Source organism: Petaurus breviceps, unplaced genomic scaffold (genome assembly GCF_028583685.1).
Source record: "Petaurus breviceps papuanus isolate PSGF00001 unplaced genomic scaffold, PetGlider_PUasm1.0 90779, whole genome shotgun sequence".
Taxonomy (NCBI): Eukaryota; Metazoa; Chordata; class Mammalia; order Diprotodontia; family Petauridae; genus Petaurus; species Petaurus breviceps.
In genome coordinates, this window is record NW_027187344.1 from 10068967 (window position 1) to 10088952 (window position 19986).

The following is a 19986-nucleotide window of genomic DNA, read 5'->3' on the forward strand; positions in this document are numbered from 1 at the left end:
ACGGTGCATACAGAGGGTACCGTAATGTAGCGTGTAGCGCAGGGGATCACCTTCACTACAGTAGCAATCTCAATAGGGCTTATTTTCGGGGGAGGGCTTATTTTAGAGGAATCTTACACAGTAAGGGGAGGGCTTATTTTCGGGATAGGTCTTATTATCAGGGAAACACAGTACTATCTCTCTAGAATGTTAACAATCCAAACCATCCCTTCATTTGCCTGTTTTAACACTACATCTCCTTCATGGAAAGGACAATTTAAAAAACTTTCTCCACCCAAGCCTTTAAATAAAACCTTAAGAGGGAAAAAGACTCACTTAACTACATAGTATATCTCCAAACAAATGATCTTCATAATTAAGGCACAGGTCTCCAGGACACTGGGCTAAGAAGGGAAAAAAGCAAAGAATGTACCAATTATACAAAGAAACCTGCATCTTAGTATTCCATATCTAGTCTTTAAACATAAAGCAGAAAGCAAACACAGACAAAATTCATTTGGTTTCTAATGGGACAGAGAGATTCCCAAACTAAAATTAGCAAATGACTTGCAAGAGGCAAGACCTCAAGGTAGTAATGTCTCCAAAGCAGCTGACATGAACTGGATAGAGTCATCCATTATATATGTGGAGAATCAAGAATTCAACAGCCTTTTCCCAGGACAAGGCTTCAAAAAAAAAAAGGTAAAAGTGTTATTTAAAAGAGGAGAAATGCCTAGGATTTCATGAATCTGACTCAAGCCCTTTGAGGAAATAGGGGAGGCATCTGTTTCCATTCTACTCTCTCAAAACCCAGCCTTTCTCTCCCAAATTTTTGTCACCTTCATTTACCATCTCACCCAACTTACCTCAGATGTTTCTGAGGGAGGAGAAAGGGTCCCAAATAGCGGGCTGGTCAAGTTCTCCCAAAACTTTGGTCTAAAAAAGGACACATGGTCAATGTGTTGGTTTTTCAACACCAGTTTCTGAACTAACCCTGATCCCACTGTCCTCAGTGGTTCCTCCTTTATTCCATTATCCCAAATCGTGAGACTTGACTCACAAGTCAATAAGTAGCTTCTATACAATTTTTAACGGCTCCCATGTCTAGGAAGGTTTGTTTTCTTAAGGATACACTGATTATACTCTACACAAGTGGATTCATAAAACTACAAACCACTACATCTCTCTCATACTTTATTTGTTGTTCAGTCATTTCAATCATGTCTGACTCTCCATGACCCCATTTGAGGTTTTCTTGGCATAGATACTGCAGTAGTTTGCCATTCCCTTCTCCAGCTCATTTTACAGATGAGAAAACTGAGGCAAAAACAGGTAAGTGACTTGGTCAGGGTCACACAGCTATTAAGTGTCTGAGGTCAGATTTGAACTCAGAAAAAATTTTCCTAACTTCAGGCCTGACACAGTACCACCTAGCACTAGTTTTTAACAACTCCTAAAAGGAGAAAATGGACTGAGGAACTGTAGAGTCCCGTGGTGGTCACTGCTACAACTCCCCAGGCCAATAGGGCCATTTCAATTCATCCTGCATTGCTATGGGACTTAACATATTTCCTTGGAGCAAAACCAACTCAAAATTTAACCTTGTTTGTTTGTACAAATACAATAAATATTGTACAAGTACAATAAATATTGATGGAATTAAACCAAAAGCTAGAGGACAAAGCAAGTTGAGTTAAGAGCAGGGATGACCCCTGCTGGTGGGCAGTGAAGAAAATACTCACTTGGTCCTGAGAACCAGCATGGCACTGTCTCGGCGGTCCTGCCACAGGGCATGTAGAAAAGCTATTGCAGCACGATGCAGCAGGGGTGGACACCAGTATCTATCTTGTTGTTTTGAATCAATTAACTCTAGAACCACCTGGAGACAGCTCCATTCTCCAAGACTGAATTCCTAGAAAAGAAAAGGAAGTCAATTGGTGCCTGACACCACAATTGAGCAAAGGGCTGGTTTTCTGCAGAGAACCCCTCCTAGTTCCAGCAGCCAGCACAGATTCATTCAAAGAGAAGAGGACAGTCACCTTGGAGCCATCATTTCCATCCTTCACTTCAAGGTTCAGAAAGAGCTCAATGAGGCCAGGCTGGGTCTCCACGGCAACAGTAAGAAACTCTAGGATCATGACCTTGATGCGCATGTCCTCAATCTTGCTCTGCAGCCTGGTCAGAAAAGCATCCCGGATAGCAGCTGCATCACTGCCAAGGCAGGCATACACGGACATCGGGGCAACCTACAGGAACACCAAGGACTATTGCTCTGCCAATGTGGCAAAATGTTCTCCTAATGAGGCCCAAGGAGGGCCATCTGTTTGGAGGAGCAAAAAGGGGAAAAGGATACATTCAAGAAAACCACAAAAGAAAATTACAGTAGGCTGACTGTACCCTTGCCTCTGATCTTTCTACTGCCAGTTACTCCTTGCAGAGCCCAAAGTAGCAGCTATGGCTCCTCAGCTCACCATTCCTGACCCTGCCTTGATAGCCACTGGCGGCGCTGCCTACAGTACTCCTTACTGGGTTGGTGTGTCAGAGAGTTGCTCTGGACTGGAGAAGAAGCTGGAAAATTATTTCCAGAGCCCGAGGAAGTCAGGGGGAGCCGAGTGCACGGTCAAAGCCGGCCTCCACAAAGGCAATTTCTGGGTGGAGTTTTTGGAAACAGCAGCTGCAGCATGGGGAAAAGGAGCCCTATAATGGGCTAACAATACATCCTCCAAACCATACACAAACTGGAAAAAGTAGCTCTACAAAGTTCGAGTCCTTACTGTTGATTACATTCTTGGAAATTCATCATGATTGGCCCTCCACCAAAGGAACCTCAAGATGTTCTTGTTCTAGATGACAGTGTCACTGATCATGAGAAAAATCTAAGCTTCTATATCATGTTTTATAATCACCAGTCTCATCCAGAGTCCCTCATTACTTCAGGAAGTAACATTTTGATTTCACATCCAAGAGATATTATGTAGACACTGTCTGAGGCCAGATTTGAACTCAAGTTCTCCTGCTTCCAGGGCTAGTGCTCTATTCACTGCACCACCCAGCTGCCCCGGTATGATTTTTACTATATCCTTCTTGTCATTCTTCAATTAATAAATGATCAGAAGTTAAGAACTAGCAGTTTTCAGAGGAGGATCAAAGCTGTCTATAGGTATATGAAAAATTTTTAGTCACTTTTTAAATTATAAACTTAAATATTGAAATACAAAATAAGAAATGATAAAAAAAAAGCGTCGCTCTGTACACAGTAGAATGTAAGAGAGGATTCAAAATGTATAGCAAAAAATTTTCATTTCAAGAAAGCATATATAATAAATGCTATGCTTGTGTTAAAAAAAAACTACAGTAAAAGGAAAGGTATATTCAGAGAAATTCAATTTACAAACAGCACAAACTTCACCATCTCCATTAACAGTTATTTTCCCTCAGGTAAAGTTTCAAAGAGTGCCAAGCTGAAAGAAAAATCATAGTTTCCAAGACTCCAGCTTGTAAAGAGGGTCATACCGTTGCCAAGCGTTTCAGTAGCTGGATGGCAAGTCGTGGCAAGGCAGGGTCATGTTTGTGATAGATGTATTTGGCCAAAACAGCAATAAGGTTGTTCCCATGGGCACCTAGAAAAACACAAGGAAAAAGGAAGATATCAAAGTTGCCTGATCCATGGCCTTACAGAGAGAAGGCTACTCAAAAATGGTCAAAATATACAGTGGACTATTCTAAAATATGTAAGTGCCATAGTGACCCAAGGAAGCAACACTGTTCTATCTTTTGCTAGTTTTAAGTGGATAAAGATATGCAATTAAGATACTGGATAATCCCATATTACATAAGAGAACTATATGTTGAATGATGTCTTCCACTGGGTCAGAGAAAAGCTTCCACTGAATCAACAGATAATAATTAGAATGATAAACCTGCAAAGAGAAGATGTTGTTACATAGACTGAAAGGATTTTAGAGCTAGAAGGAACCAAAGAAATTATTTCTTAGCTTTCTTGTTGTACAGATAAGGAAACTGAGGTCAAGACTTGCCCATGATCATAAGAATAAGTTAATTACAAGACAAGCATTAGAACTGATCTCTTAATTCAGTGCTTAGCCAGACCACCACAAAACTTCCACAAGTGGTAGCTGAAGAACTGGATGTCTCAACATGGAACCTATTAGGAAATGTTTGCTTCTCAATCCCTGTATAAAATTCTACACTGTGTAGGGACATGCTGCTGGCCATAAGGGAGGTACTTACCATGCTGAGTGAGTGCCTGTTCCAGGGGAGATACCACATTGGAAGGGGGTTTCAGTCTAATGACATTGTTGGTCACTGAGAATGCCAGTTTCACTGTCTTGATAAGTAGCTGGCCTTGCCCCTGGCCTTCTGCCCCATCACTGGAAGGTCAAATGGAAACCAAAGTTGATTCAGTCCATGCTCATTCTTATGTGATCTTTCAAATTAAGAGTCTGACAGTAATCTAAGATTGCTATTAATTTCTGGCAGACACCCCAGCCCAAACTTAAGAATGATGCAGTTAACTCCCTTAGCTCAAATATAATGAATGTAACGTATTTTGCAAACTTTATAATGTTAAATAAATATGAATTATTACTATCAGCTACATGCCAGTCTAGAGGCAAACTATAATCATACAATAGCATACCACCTGCTGCCACACACACAATCAAATAACTCCACCTAGAGAACTATACTGTATGCACAAGCAGTTTTGATTAAGAACAGTATGATTATAGCTTGTAGCAGAATCCCAGCATAGTTCATAAAAACCCAATATAAGCTGCCATTAAGCTATATAATAGGAAGGCAGAAGGGGAAACCTACACCAGTTTAATGGGTATCATACTGTGTGCCTTCTCAATGGGTAGGATAAAATTGAAAGAGAGAGGGAGAGAATGTGGAACTCAAAATGATTATTTAAAAAATAGACAGGAAAGAAAGAAATGAAGGAAGAAAAAAAGAGAAAGGGGAAAGTCTTCTAGTAGACAATATTCTAGGGCTATTTAAATTAGGGTAGCTGAGAGATATGGGATCAGTAATGACAGTACAACTGACACAGAGAAAACTTTTTTCTTTTGGCGAACAGATATACAGTATCTGTCTATATGGGTATAACACAGAATGATAGGGAAAAGGATGCAGTTTGTTTGCACAGAGGCTAATATCTCCATTTAACCCCAAGGGAAACCATTATTGCTTAAACTCTCATTTGATAAGGACCTGAAAACTTCTCCTGTCCTGCTGGTAAGAAAATAGGACTTACCACCTGGGCTGAGCTGCCATCACCATGTCGATGGTGTCTACACCAATGCCCATGATGTTGATGACTGCTTGGCCAGCTTCAGTGTTGGCCAGGCTGCAGATGCACAGAGACTGTAGACTCGGAGAATGGCTAGAAAACAAAAGAAGGGTTCTCTTAAGTCCCTAAAAAGCCATCAAGTACATTTTTGGACAGTAAGGGCAAGGTTAGGAAAACTGAACTTGCTAGACTCAAGATACAGGTGAATGAGAGAGAGATGAGGCCTTTTCTAGGTATCAGAGTTAACAATCAATCTGACTTGGTCTTCACTGTTTTGTGCTTTTATCTCCAAATGTAGACAGCATACAAGGAACACCAAATTACTCTTAAATTTGCAGGGAAATTTACTACAGAAAGCTTCTCCACTCTAGTGACATGGAGCCCAGGCAACACACACACTCTACCGTTCCTTCAGGAAAGAAGGTATGCTAGCTTTACCCATTAGGTTTTTACTTTTCTTCACAGGCTTACTAGAGTGGCTGCTGGCACAAGGAATAGTATCTACTCTTTGAAACCCCATCAGCTCTTCCCCATCTCACCTGCTGTGAACATCGGACTCATGGCAGAGATTCAGAATTGCATGGATCAGCTCAAGGATCAGACAGCCTGGATTCAGGAAGAAAAGGAAAAAACTAAGTCTTCCTGATTTCAGGATGACGGGGAGTATACTCCAGAGAACTATGTTATACAATCTTATGCTGTGCGAGTTAACATACCACAGAGGAGGAAAACTGTCAGAGAAATAGTAATCACACTTATGCTGAGCCCTCAAAATCCCACATGTTCCCTTTCAGGAATGTCCTTACCAATTTGTTCTCTCACTCCATGGGCATTGTAACGCCACTTATGATAGCTGGGAAGCATCTCCTTCAGTACAAACATGATGCAAGGGGCCAGCCCTTGGCTCTGGGTGCTACCAAGCTGCCCCTATAGGAAACCATATTATGAGATCTATCATATGAAGCCTTCCAATTACTGCAGAATAAATTGCCAGGGTCAAATTTCAAATGGAATCGAGGCAATGCCTTTGCATTAGTACAAAAGCAGGAAGCCAGAGGATGATAAGAGGAAATTATACTTGTTGAGTTCTTAAGTCAAATGAACAGTTCACACGAGGCCCTTATTAATCTGGGAAAACAACTCAAGAGGCATGAGCACTTAACCAACAAGTATCAAAGAAGCAAATGGCATTAGGGAGGAGGCAGACACCAAATCAGGGAAGAAAAGAAGTTATTTTCAGCATTAAGGATATACAATTTCTCCCATGAACATTTTGGGGAAACACATTTACACAAGAGAGAGCTTACAGTTTAAACTCCTTGTACTGCCAATACCAAACATAATTCAAGGACAATGGCACCTTGTAGGGTAAATGCTTCAGAATCAGAACTGATGAGAACTTACCTTGACAAGAGTGGTGATTAAGCGCAAAAAGGCAATGGTAACTCCATATTCACCTTGTGGCTGCTCACTATTCATCAAGAGGTTTCCATAGCCCCCTGCATTCATTCCCTCGGCACTAGTAAAGGAGAGAGGCAGCATGAAATCCAAAAGAAATACCCTCATTCCCAAGGTAGCAACAAACTCTTCACAGAGCACTCCAATTACCTCACAGGAATCCTAAGTGTAAGACAGTTGTGAGAAACTGACAAAATGGCCTAATTTATGCTTAGTGGACTTACATAAAATATATTCCATTCAACAGGATTTTCAGAAAAGGATACACCTCCATGTCTAAAAATGTGCAGTGAAAACATGCTTATTTTGTTTTTAAGGAAGAATGATCAGATAGGGGTGGATCCTACTGTTCTATGAATTGGGGGCTGCTGGGCTCACTGAAATTCCTGAGGAACAGGAACAATGATATGGCCAGTTTGCATTTTGAGAAAGAACAGTGGGTCAAATGTCTGGACCAGGATCTATGGGTTCTCTAGGCTAGAAAGCCAACACCCACATACCTACATTTGGTGCTGCCAAGTGACAAACATGTCCTTCTCTGAGTCTGATGACCCACAGTAATGCTTTTCAGTGGGAGAGAAGCCACAAGTGAGCAGCCTCCCCTAACCACCCCCCACCAGCCTTTCTTTCCTTGTCACCTCCTGCTTCAAAAAAGGGAGCTGAATGGGCAAGTAGAAGCAGGTAGGTAAAGTGGAATTATTCACTTATTTTAATTAGTGAGGATGCTCTAAGTCTCTAACAGATTTCCCCCCAGCTAAAAGCTGGCTCACCTAATCATTTGACTCATATTGGAAACTGGATGGGCTACAAATGGCAGAAACCCTGTGTGGCGAAGATCGGTCCAGACCTATGAAGGGGAAAAAAAAGTTAAATATTTACTTTTTGCCCATCTAGGCATGTTCCATATTCTTTTGGTACTGGGAAAATGGAATCTCACCTTAGCTGGATTCCGGGCAGCTAATACAGTCAAACAATTGACACAGGAAGCAATGACATCCACAGGAGGAGAGATCACAGTTGTTAACCTAGGTGAGGAAAGAAAATCAGGACCTGATATTTCCTGTAAGTACTACACTCAATAAAAGGAGTAATACAATTTGTTCCATGACAAATATTATTCCAACTCTCTCCTTCCAAGATTCTCTTCTCGGTGAGTCTAGATAAACAGGAAAGTCCCCTACTGGAAGAAGAGTTACTATACAAAAGCCACCCACTGAGCAAACTGGCTTTGGACCAATGGATGTGTTATCCTAGTTCCTAGAAACTAACATGTCTGAGAATAATTACTAACAGCAGGGAAATTCCACTGCAAGTGTTTTCCTATAACTGGGCGACTACCCATCAGCAACTTACCTCTGCAGTAACATGTAGATGCGTGATGTGATTGGCAGGAGACAGTCAGCTATGGACAAATCAGTGCTGATGACTTTGTGAACCAGGTCAATGATAGGTTTGACCCGCTGGCAGTGCTGAATCACATCTGAGGGGAAAGGTAGTTTGTAGACTTGAAACTAACTCCTTTTGGATCACTGATCAAGCCTATGTAAAGCAAATCAGCAAGACAGTCCCTTGATAGTCCCAAATTATACCTTTCTGTTTATCCACTTCCCTTTCCCACTATGACTGATTTCCAAGTTGTTCTTACCTGCTGTTGATACAACATGCAGGAGCATTTCAATCTCACAAGTGAACAGAGTCCAACTGCTGTAGGAGTATTCCCAGCGTACTAGGTAAGCCCGGTCATCCAGCATTACCTGACCCACTGTGCCCTGAGGTATACGGAGATTGGTCTGACCCCCTACAGAAGGAAGACAAACCAAGCTCATTCCTGTGATCTCAAAAGCAAGAAAATTCCTTTATTATCACCATTATTCTGAGCGTAACTGTATTCCATTTACCTTTTTATCTTACGCTTTAGCATTCCTATCACTATATTTTAATACTAGTAAAAGATCATATTTACAGAATGGTTGACAGATTACAAAGTGCTTTCCTCACAATAACAGGAAGTTTCCTCATTAGGAAGCTACATGCAAATATATTATCCCCATTTTACAGCTGTACAACTTTACAAAAGGTTTGCCCGGATGTTAAGTCATAAAGTTAGCACTTGAACCCTAGGTCTTGTGACTTCAAGTCCACCACTTTTCCTCCTAATCCCACACTACTTCTCTAAAACACTCTCTACTAATCTGGGAGAATTACTCTTCCCAACTTCCTCTGAAAGAGTTCAGGGCTCTCTAAAGAAGTCCTTTTAAAATGTACTTCTCCATTAAATAAACATAAATTATAAAGAAGGTACCTATTTAGAGGTCATTGTAAAATTAATTAAGAACTACTAACCATTCCATACATTCAAAAGCATCTTATTAAGTTAAAAAAATGAGCTCTGCTTTTTTCTTACCAAGAGGGTAAAGGAGTTTCGGTGTCTGCCTCCGCCAGAGGGTCCCATCTTCATGTGAGATCACATCATGGGGCCTATGTTTATAAAGCTCGTTGTAGAAAGACATTTTATCCAGGAAACTATATACCTGCAGACAGAGATGGAAACCCTGGTCATCTGCAACCACCTGATGGTCAAGCAAAGAAGACTGTCTAATTCCACTTTTGATTTTCTAATCAGACTAGTCAACACCATAACCCATAGCTATTTTGCTACCTTCTGAATAATTATAGTATTTATCATTTGTACCACTCATTTGGTAGTTACATATCCTTTATATCATGTTGCCAACTAGATTGCAAGTTTATTACAAGCAAAATCTGTTTTCAACTTCTTTGTATCCTGCCTGTGCCTGGATTGTGCCTGGATATAGCAGGTATTTAATACATGTATTCAATATTTAGAAAAGATTACAGAACACAAACTATGTGCAAAGTCTTGTGCTAGGTGCTAAAGGAGATGAAAGATGAATTAAGTATGAACTTAGATTAAGAATCATTGATTGTGTGAAATAACTGGAGATCAATAGAAGCACTAAAGATAAGGCAGAGCCAGAAATAAGAAGAGTATTTAGTCTTGCAGACCATGCTCCCAATAACTCAGGATCAAAATTTAAGTCTCCTCTCTTCATTTTCACTCAAACCCTCTGATCCAAAGGCTTCTGGCAGAGGAGTAAAAATATTCCTTGCTCCCCACTGTGACTTACAAATTGCCCCTCTACCACCACCACTCAGCAATCTCTTCCCTCTTTAAGGACCGTGCTATCCAAAACTATCCCCCAATTAGGATCTTGGTGACAGTTTTCTATTGAACCCCAACAATATTCAACTGTTTTCCTCAATGAGGTCACTGCCTAGCTCACAGACTTTTTATCCACTTTTATTTGAAGATTCTCCCTCTATCTTATAATCCCTAACTCTGTTCTTTGTCCTCACTGTGACCCACTAACCCCTTCACCCCTCACTTCTTTTCCAGGGCATCACTCTTGCACTGGAAATTTATTTTTAAGCAATCGGGGTTAAGTAACTTGCTAAAGGTTACACGGCCAGTTATTTCTGGGTGTGGTGCTAAGTATCTGAGGCCGGATTTGATCCCCAGGTCATCCCTACACTGGAGCCGGTGCTCTTACTCGCTGTGCTACCTGGCCACCCCTGCACTGGAAATTCTGCACTCTCTTGTACTGTCCTCCCTTCCCTATCTCAAACCTTTAGTGAATTGTTAAACTCTACACTATCAGTTACATTCACATTTCTTGCTTTGTCCAACCAACTTTGGATTACCAGGACCATCGCCATCTTTAATTCCTATTCAGATGCTGAAAAGAATTAGAGAAAAATCAGAGAACCATAATGATTACATTTGCTACAGATCTATTCTACATAAGCTCAACTGAGCACTGCAGCAAGGTAATCTTTTATATCTCCCTAATCATTATCCCATTCTCCACACTGGTAATTTCAAGCCTTTTAATCCCTCTTCATACCTCCTTTTGCACTCCCTCCCTCCATATTTTCAGCTGAGACCCTTACCTCATATTTCACCCAAAAAAACTGAGACCATTCACCAAAAGCTCCCTATTCTCTCTTCCTCTTATCTCATCATTCAGACATCTTCTGTCATTATCTCCTCCTTCACCCTTGTCTTGCATCAAGAAGTGGTGTTTCTCCTTGTCAAGGCAAACCCCTCTACATGGGACCACTAATCCCATGCTATCCCATCTTCTCTTGCTCCCACAATCATCTCTCACCAAGATTTGATCTTTCCATATATACTGGCTCCTTCTCCTTTGTCTACAAACACACTCATGTCTCCCTCATTCTTAAAAAACTCTCACTTGATCCAACCTTCTCTATTACCTATTATTGTATATCTTTCCTCCTCTCCTCAACAAAAATCTTTGAGAAAATCACATACGCTAGGAACTTCCACTTTCTATCCTCTCACACATTTAAACTATGCAATCTGGCTCCTGACTTCATCACTCAACTTAAACTGCTCTCTTCAAAGTTACCAATCATCTTTCAAATCTCAAATCTTCATCTTCCCTGACCTCTCTGTACCCTGTGACACTGTCAAACACCCCCTCCTCCTGGATACTCTACTCTCTCTGGGTTTCTGTGACAATCCTCTTTCACAGGTCTCCTATCTACCTGCTTCTTATTCCCCTTTGCTGGATCTTTTTTTTTTTTTGGAGAGAGTAAGGCAAGGCAACAGGGGTTAAGTGACTTGCCCAAGGTCACACAGCTACTAAGTGTCAAGTGTCTGAGGCCGAATTTGAACTCAGGTCCTCCTGGCTCCAGGGTTGGTGCTCTATTCACTGTACCACCTAGCTGCCCCTCTTTTGCTGCATCTTTATCCACATTGTGCCCTCTAACCATAGACATCTCTCAAAGATCTCACCTTGGCCCCTTTTACTTTTTTCTCTCTACTATTTCACTTGGTGATTCTATCAGTTCCTATGGGTTCAACCATCATTGCTATTCAGATGATCTCTGGATCTATATATTTGGATTTATCTATATATTCTCTCTCCTGAGCTATAGCTCTGTAGCAACAACTATTTCTTGGACATATCAAATTGGATGTCCTGCAGCCATGTCAAACTCAACATGTCCAAAACAGAATTCGTTACCTTTCCCTCAAAACCCTCTCTTTTTCCCTATTTCAATGTTCCTGTTAAGGGTACTACCATTTTCCTGGTGACCAAGGCTAATGACCTTGGTATTATCCTTGACTCCTTGATAGCTCTCATCCCACACTGTTGTCAAATCCCATCATTTTTACTTTTGCAACATGTCTTTAAATGACTCTTTCTCTACACTCACAGTTACTAACCTAGAACAGGTACCGATATATTACCTCTGCCCCCCTTGTTTCAAAGCCCATCTTCACTCCAGTCCTTAGTACGCTTAGCTGCCCAAACCTTCCTAAATCACAAATCTCTCTTTCTCACAAACACAACTCCAAAATCCTGTTTGGCAGTTAAAGTATGACACAACCTGTCCCCTTCATCCCTTTCCAGTCTTCTTACATTTTCTTCCTCTCATATACACTAAGATGCAGCTATACCAGATACCTTGCTACTCTTCACCTATGACCCCAACCTGCTAACTCCATGCATTTATAGTGACTGTTTCTTATTTTTAGAATACTTTTCCTTTTCACTTCCTCCTGGCTTTCCTTAAGACTCAGTTCAAATTCCTTCTTTTACAGGAAGTCTTCCCTCACCCTCCCCTCTACCTCTAGTCCCTTCCCTCTAAGATCCCCTTCTATGTACATGTTTATCTTCTAGGTATGTAAGTTATCTGAATGTTTTCTCGCCCATTAGAATATGAGCACCTTGAAAATAATGACCGGGTAGAGGGGAGGGCTAGGTGGTGCAATGAATAGAGCACCAGTCTTGGAATCAGGAGGACCTGAGTTCAAATCCAGCCTCAGACACTTTACTTACTAGCTGTGTGATCTTGGGCAAGTCACTTAACCCTGATTGCCAGGCCTTTCCCCTTTCAAAAAGAAGGGGAAAAAAAAAGCCAGAGCCCTACCTTTCTTTGTATCCCCATTTAGCACAGTGCTTAGAATAGAGCAAGTTCTTTATAAATGTTTGTTGAATGGCTAACAGGAAAATATGTTTTTCATGATTTCACACATATAACTGATATCACTGCTTGTCTTCTCAATATGTGGGGAAGGGGTAGAAGGGGAGAAAGAATATGAAACTGAAAAATTTTAAAGATAAAGGTACAAAATAAGTACATAAACAGGTAAATGAATAGATAAAAAGGGTAAAAAATGTTTATTGACTGACATTCTCACATTAAAGCAGTTGCCAAGTCCTGTCAAGTCTCCCTTTTGTATCTACTTCCTTTTATTCACTCATACTGTCACTAGTCTTGTTCAGGATCTCATCCCCTCTAGAGTGCCTGGACTATCCTAGACAGCTTTCTAATTGATCACCCTACCTTCAGCCTTTACCCTATTCAAAACATCCATCATACAAGTTTCCAAATAACTTCCCTAAGGTATAGGTCAAAACTTATCACTCTCGCTCAAAAATCTTCAGAGGTTCCCTATTCTCTCTTAAGATAAAAACAATCTCTTTATACTGCCACACATCATTTGAATCTTCTTTTTCAGCTTCATTTCAGATTATTCCCCTTTCTTTACTCTATGTTCCAGCCGAACTGGATTACTACCTTTTCCCTGAACATAACATGCTGCCTTCTCACCATGTACTGGCACAGGCTGTCCCATATTCAAGATGAGAGTGGCATCCCTACCTCCACATTTCAGAAGCCTTCCCTTCTTTCAAAACTTAGCTCAGGTGCCATCTTTCCCATGCAGCCCTTCCCTGATCCCTGACATGTGCACATCCTCCCTCAAGTTTTACTAAAGCATTTTATCTGGCTCTCTCCTTTACTCTCATCACTCCCTATTTCATACAATACCTGTTCCCCAAATACATCATTCCCTAATCTGTGCACATGTTATACAACAAAACACTATCTCCTACTCCTTAACTCCACACAGGATACTTGAGGGAAGAGGCTGTCATATTTAATTTTTTTATGTCCAACAACTAGTATAATGCTTTGCATTGAGAAAGCACTCAATAAATGTTTGCTGAATTGGGCAAAGGACTAGGGCATGCAAATTCTAAAGGTTACTTCCTTAGTTTTCCCAATGGGACAACAGAAATCGAATTTTGGATGAAGGATTTATTGATGGGATATTTATATAAAGTCTTGTACAAATAACTCTTACTTTTCATAAGTACCTGACTGTACTACATACCTTTTTGGCTGTAGATTTTCCTGACACAAGGGCTCTAAGCAACTGCAAAAGAGGAGAGAGGAGATGGGGGAACATCCCACACACACTGTCCAGGATGATTCCTAGCCCAGAAGTTGGTTCCTAGGAGAGAAAGGAAATAAAATAATTAATTTCTCACTTTCAACAAATCAAAGCATAATTTTCCCCCTTATTAAAGCAAGTAAATATCATTATTAAAGCAACAACATATTTTCTATAGATTCTCTAGCACCCAAAACATAACATCTTTACCAATGAAAGAAATTATTCTCTCCTCAACATTAACTTCTGAAATGACTACAGCAAAACATTATTTATCACAACAAGAGTTACTACATGACTAGATTTACTGTGTAAGGGGTAATAAGTGACTGCCACGCGTGCACACGTGCACACACACACACACAGTTTACATAATACATATTATGTAACCAAAAATACCTCTTTCTATGGGAAAAAAGATATGATGACCATCCTTGACACATATATCTTTTTCTTAAAAAAATATAACCGTTAATATTTACATCTTATCTACCAAAAATGAACTGCAAATCTCCACCTGGCAGACCCTCAGCCTAAATATTATCATTTAATACTAGTTTTTCCTAGAATATTTTGAATCTGTGCAAAAGCACTATCCATGGGTGGGGTTAAGTTGAAATATGTAGACTCAATGAAATTTAGCAAATCAACTAGACCATAAGATACAAGGAAGTATTTTACCACTAGGTTTAGCTTTGGTATTAGAAGCTTCTATTAATACTAAGAACAGTGTTGGCAGGTAATCATGCTCTCAGAAGCCAAACGTGCACCCCAACAGCTGTAATACTTTCATGAGAATTCAGATGCACTACTACTAGTCTTCTTGAACTCCATCAATAGGGCTTTAAAAAAGGCATATGGGGAAGCTGGTAACAAGACAAGCTTCCAACAGGGAGAGGTATTAGTGATTCAATATTAGAAACCCCTTTCCATCTAAAGAATTCTGCAGCAGAAATGGAAAGATCACCTGAGACCCCTATACTTACTGTTCCCCAGAAGAGTTCTGGAAGAGAAGGGTCTGCTAGAACTTCACATGCTGTGTCAATGACATCCTTTAAAGGGAAAGAGAGAAAATAAATTGACCTGGGTTGGTAATTTCTTTCTGGTCTGTCTTTTCTTACTGCATCATGATAAACCAGAAACAAAAAACTTTCTGCCATTTAAACATAAAAATTTTTCTGTATGATCTATAAATATGAGCAAGACACATAAAATTTATTCTATTCCTTTTTTTTTTTTTTGGAAACTCAAAGAGTTTTTCAGTTGTCTCATATTTATGCTTTACTATGTTCGAAAACAGATTCCTACCCTCATGGGTCATGAAGATACAAGGAAGGAACACCCAAAATCTAGAATGATAGTTTTCTTGTCTTTTGAACTTCAAACTGGTTTGACAAATAAAAAATGTAATGTCCAAAACAGCATAATACTGACAAGAACAGATATCAGGTGTACACAAAGTTATTATTCTTGAAAGGTCATTTCACTGATAAGTAGCTTCAGTAGTTTTCATTCAAAGGATACAGAAAATTCCAACACTTACTTGCTGATTGCCTAATGTGTGTAATTCCAATGAGGTGAGAACAAAAGAAAGTAGTCCATAGACGCACATGCAAGCTGTACTGGTAGTACACTGTAAAACCAAAGCAATCTATGAGGAACAAGACTAGCTCTTCCCCAGCCCCAGCCCCAAATTCAGACCAACCCTACTTCAGTTTATTTGGGTACTTAATGGAGAAAAGAATTTGAAATCTGGTTAACTTTCTTAACTAAAGGCAAAAATGTCCAAGCATCAGAAAGGTCAAGGGAAAAATATACAATTTTTTAAAAAACCTGTGAAGGAACAACCTTGAGATTACCAAAATTCATGGAAGGAAGAAGACTAACATGCTAATAGCTACTTATATTTAGAAAACATTTACATTTTGCTTTCTCAAGTAATGCAAGTTTTTTTTTTTAATTTTTATTTTCAGTTCCACATCTCTCCCTTCCTCCAACTCCCCATCGAGAAGACAGTAAATGTGATATCCATTTTATATATGAAGTCATGCATGGCCATAAAATGCTTTAACTCATGTTTAAGAGACAAGGAAACTAAATTTCATGAAGGTTAAATGGCCTGTCTACCATCACAGAATTAGTCACTGTTAGCAATTGAGACCCAAGTCTTGAAGTGGGTTTTCCCTTGACTAGTACAGATCTCTATTCTATCACAGTAACTTAATAGGTAAGTCTTTTTTTTTTTTTAAGCAATTGGGGTTAAGTAACTTGCTCAAGGTTACACAGCCAGTTATTTTGTGTGGGTGCCAAGTATCAGGCCAGAACAGATCCTGGGTCTCCCGACGCTAGGGCCAGAGCTCTTATTCACTGTGCCACCTGGCCGCCCCAATAGGTAAGTCTTAAGAGAGTTGCCTGAGGCTCAGATAGTTTAGTTAAGTGACATGCCCACTACAGCACAATCAAATTGAATGTTCTTTCTACTATACTACACTGCTCTGTTGAGAGAAAGCATAGACAGGCCTCACTCCCATATCCCTGAGAAAAAACTATTAGTGTTTCTAAGAAATTAACCCAATACTGCTGGTGTCACAATAATGGAACTATTTAGCTGATTTTCTACCTTACTAGGCCAAGGGTAAATGATGTCACATAAATCAAGTATATCAATAGGTTTCAAGAAACTTTCTTTCTTTATCTGAAATTGAATCCAAGTAGAAAATATTTCACCACCATTCTGACCAGGAATAAAGATCAGGTTAATCTTTAAAGATCTGTTCTGTTCTCTGCCCATTCCTCACTCCCAAATGCTCAGGGAAGACTCACATTATTTCCTCCACTGGCTAGTGATCGGAGCAGCCGTGTCAGGTATTGAAAAACATTGAGCTGGATGGCTGTGCTGCCCATCCTCCTGATGACGCTGCTTGTTTCTTCTGGATTTAAGGTGTGACGGAGTAAAGCCCAAGCTAAGAGCACAGGGGCATGATGAGGGATGTCCCCTAAGGTCAGCATCAGGTGGTCCATATTCTGTTAAAGGAAAAAGAAAATAGCTACTATAAATGAAACAGGAATGACAAAGACCTTAGTAGATGTTGATACCAATCACAGCTTTGGGATACCAGAAGAATCCTAACACAAGGCAAGAGAGACACTTATTTGATTTCTCCTAAATATTGCTTGCTACCATCACAAGAGTATCTTAGTAATAATCATCACGGCCACAATGAGGCTCATTTAGATCACAAATTGTGTTAATAAAAGAATCAAGAGGGAAAGAGATAAATTCATTTGGAAAATCCTACCCTCACCAGTAGATTTTTCCATTTTCAGGAAAGATAACAAACAAAGCCCTCAAAATTTGATCAATTATCCTTCAAAATATGGATCACCCTTATCTTGTGATTCATAATCTTTTGTATGAGAAAATGTGGATGGGAGAGAAGGGTAAAGAAAATCAATCCTTCATGGAAATTGAATGATCAAAGAGGCAATGTGGTATAGTAGATAAAGAGCCAGGCTTGGAGTCAGGTATACCTGGGTTCAAGTCCAGCTTCTGATACATATTGGTTGTATGACCTTGGGCAAGTCATTTAACTTCTCAGAGCCCCAGGCAATTTTCTAAGACTACAAGGTGCAGAACAGTTGCTGATCTACATTGGTAGGAAATCCTGAGGATAAATCCTATATTGGGAAATAAATTATGTTTTGTTTAATCTATATTATAATGTGCATATATTCAGGGGAATCAATTTGATCAACTAACTAACCTGTCAAAGATGGTCATATCCAGAGTGTTAACAATACTCCCAAAGAGATCTTCAATTACAACCAAATCCAAAGTTTACCTGACATATGAGCCCATCCTGGGCAAACTGATGGAGCTCTGTTCTATCATCCAAAGCACATTTATGTAATGAGTCAATATCCATTCCCTCCACCAGGATAAGGGCACTGAAGTAGCTAGAAAGAAAGAGTATCAAGTGGTCATATGTGAGATTCTATAGCAGACTAGAGAATAATGTAGGATGCAATGAATTTCACAGTATACTATCATTTTCACCTAAAAAAAGATGTAATAAAACATAAGAAATCAAAGATTCTCTGGACAGTACAAAGCCAAGAGGAAAAAAAGGAGCTCCAGAAAACACCAAGAATGAAATACACTTCCTGCTTCTTTTTTTTTTTAGTTTTTTTGGTTGTTTTTTTTTTTACAGGGGGGAGGGCAGGACAATTGGGATTAAGTGACTTGCCCAAGGTCACACAGCTAGTAAGTGTTAAGTGTCTGAGGCCAAATTTGAACTCAGGTCCTCCTGACTCCAGGGCTGGTGTTCTATTCATTGTGCCACCTAGCTGCCCCTTTAGTTTTTAACATTCATTTCCACAAGATGTTGAGTTTCAAATTTTGTCCCCATCTCTCCTCTACCCCCCACCCCAAGATGGCAAGCATACAGATTACCCTTTCTCCCAGTCTGCCCTCTCTTCTATTCTCCCCCTTTCCCCTCTCCCCCCCATAACGGTAAGGGAATCTGAAGATCTTCCCTGTCCCTTAATGGGCCTCACTTGGAGCCCAACAAGAAAAGCTTGCTTAGGGGAGGCTTGTTTTGTTACTCTGTAATTAGGCAGTGGGTCACAAAGGTTATGAAGTCTTCTGACCCTGGAGAAGGCTATATATACAATGACGTGAGGTTTTGCTTTGGGGCTCACTTGTGAGAAGAGTTGCATGGTTTGGCCAGATAAGACTCTGGGCAGCCACTGAGCCCCACGACTTTGAAAACCCAGATGTTGGTGCTTCTCTCTGCTAGAAGCCCTGTCTGTTGGTCTATTGAATTGTGCTATTTTCTCTGTATTTTTTGTCTGCTTGTAATTTCTGAAGTTCAGGGTGCTGATTTTATTCCCGCCGAACTAAGCAAATGATATATGTTTGATTAAAGTAAGACTGTTAACCCCTTTTGAGTTGCTTTCCTTTAGAAAAGCAGATCAAAGAACCTGTGTTCTTTGTCATCCTAGCAGTCATCCTGGGTATACTAGGGTGCTTGCTGCTACTCCCCCTTCCCCCTTCCTTTCTTGTGGGGCAACATGGATTTCTATACCCATTGTCTATATATCTTATTTCCAGGTTGCATGTAAAAACATTATTTTACCAATTGTTTTTAAAACTTTGAGTTCCAAATTCTCTCCCTTCTTCCCACCTCACCCACCCTCACTGAGACAAGCAATTCAAAATACATAATACACGTGTAATTATACCAAACATTTCCACAGTAGTCATATTGTGAAAGATTAACTATGTTTCCCTCCATCCTATCCTGTTCCCCATTTATTCTATTTTCTCCTTTGACCTTGTCCCTTTTCAAAAGTGTTTGCTTCTGACTACCCTCTCCCCCAATCAATCTGCCCTCCCTTCTATGATTCCCCCCTCTTATCCCCTTCCCCCCTACTTTCCTATAGGGTAAGATACCCAGTTGAGTGTGTATGTTATTTCCTCCTTAAGCCAAATCTAACAAGAGTAAGGCTGATTCATTCCCTTTCACCTCTCTGCTCTTCTCCACTGTAACAGCTTTCTCTTGCCTCTTTTACGTGAGATAATTTACCCTATTCTATCTCTCCCTTTCTCCTTCTCCCAATATATTCCTCTCTCACCTCTTAATTTTATTTTTTAGATATCATCCCTTCATATTCAACTCACCTTGTGCCCTCTATGTATACATATACACACATATGTATATACATATATACATACATACACACACGCACATATATATTCCCTTTAATTATCCTAATACTGAGAAAAGTCCCACGAGTTACAAATATCATCTTTCCATGTAGGAATATAAACAGTTCAACTTTAATAAGTCTCTTATGATTTCTCTTTCCTATTTTATCTTTTCATGCTTCTCTTGATTCCTGCATTTGAAAGTCAAATTTTTTGTTCAGTTCTGGTCTT

At 39.9% G+C, this 19986-nt stretch overlaps 1 protein-coding gene across 1 annotated transcript in view; it reads right to left on the reverse strand.

Annotated features, from left to right (window-relative positions):
• The window catches only part of NUP188 (nucleoporin 188), a 44128-nt gene that overhangs the window by 9068 nt on the left and 15074 nt on the right, over window positions 1-19986 (reverse strand). The window contains exons 10-29 of the mRNA XM_069069419.1: window positions 17888-18002; window positions 16869-17069; window positions 15589-15678; window positions 15032-15097; window positions 13986-14105; window positions 9156-9282; window positions 8397-8549; window positions 8105-8231; window positions 7689-7776; window positions 7522-7598; window positions 6698-6812; window positions 6100-6220; window positions 5833-5899; window positions 5258-5386; window positions 4231-4370; window positions 3493-3599; window positions 2019-2225; window positions 1722-1891; window positions 846-915; window positions 316-383 (exon numbers count right to left, since the gene is read on the reverse strand). Of these exons, the coding sequence (XP_068925520.1) occupies window positions 316-383; window positions 846-915; window positions 1722-1891; window positions 2019-2225; window positions 3493-3599; window positions 4231-4370; window positions 5258-5386; window positions 5833-5899; window positions 6100-6220; window positions 6698-6812; window positions 7522-7598; window positions 7689-7776; window positions 8105-8231; window positions 8397-8549; window positions 9156-9282; window positions 13986-14105; window positions 15032-15097; window positions 15589-15678; window positions 16869-17069; window positions 17888-18002 (2358 nt within the window). The remainder of the gene's footprint in view (window positions 1-315; window positions 384-845; window positions 916-1721; window positions 1892-2018; window positions 2226-3492; window positions 3600-4230; window positions 4371-5257; window positions 5387-5832; window positions 5900-6099; window positions 6221-6697; window positions 6813-7521; window positions 7599-7688; window positions 7777-8104; window positions 8232-8396; window positions 8550-9155; window positions 9283-13985; window positions 14106-15031; window positions 15098-15588; window positions 15679-16868; window positions 17070-17887; window positions 18003-19986) is intronic.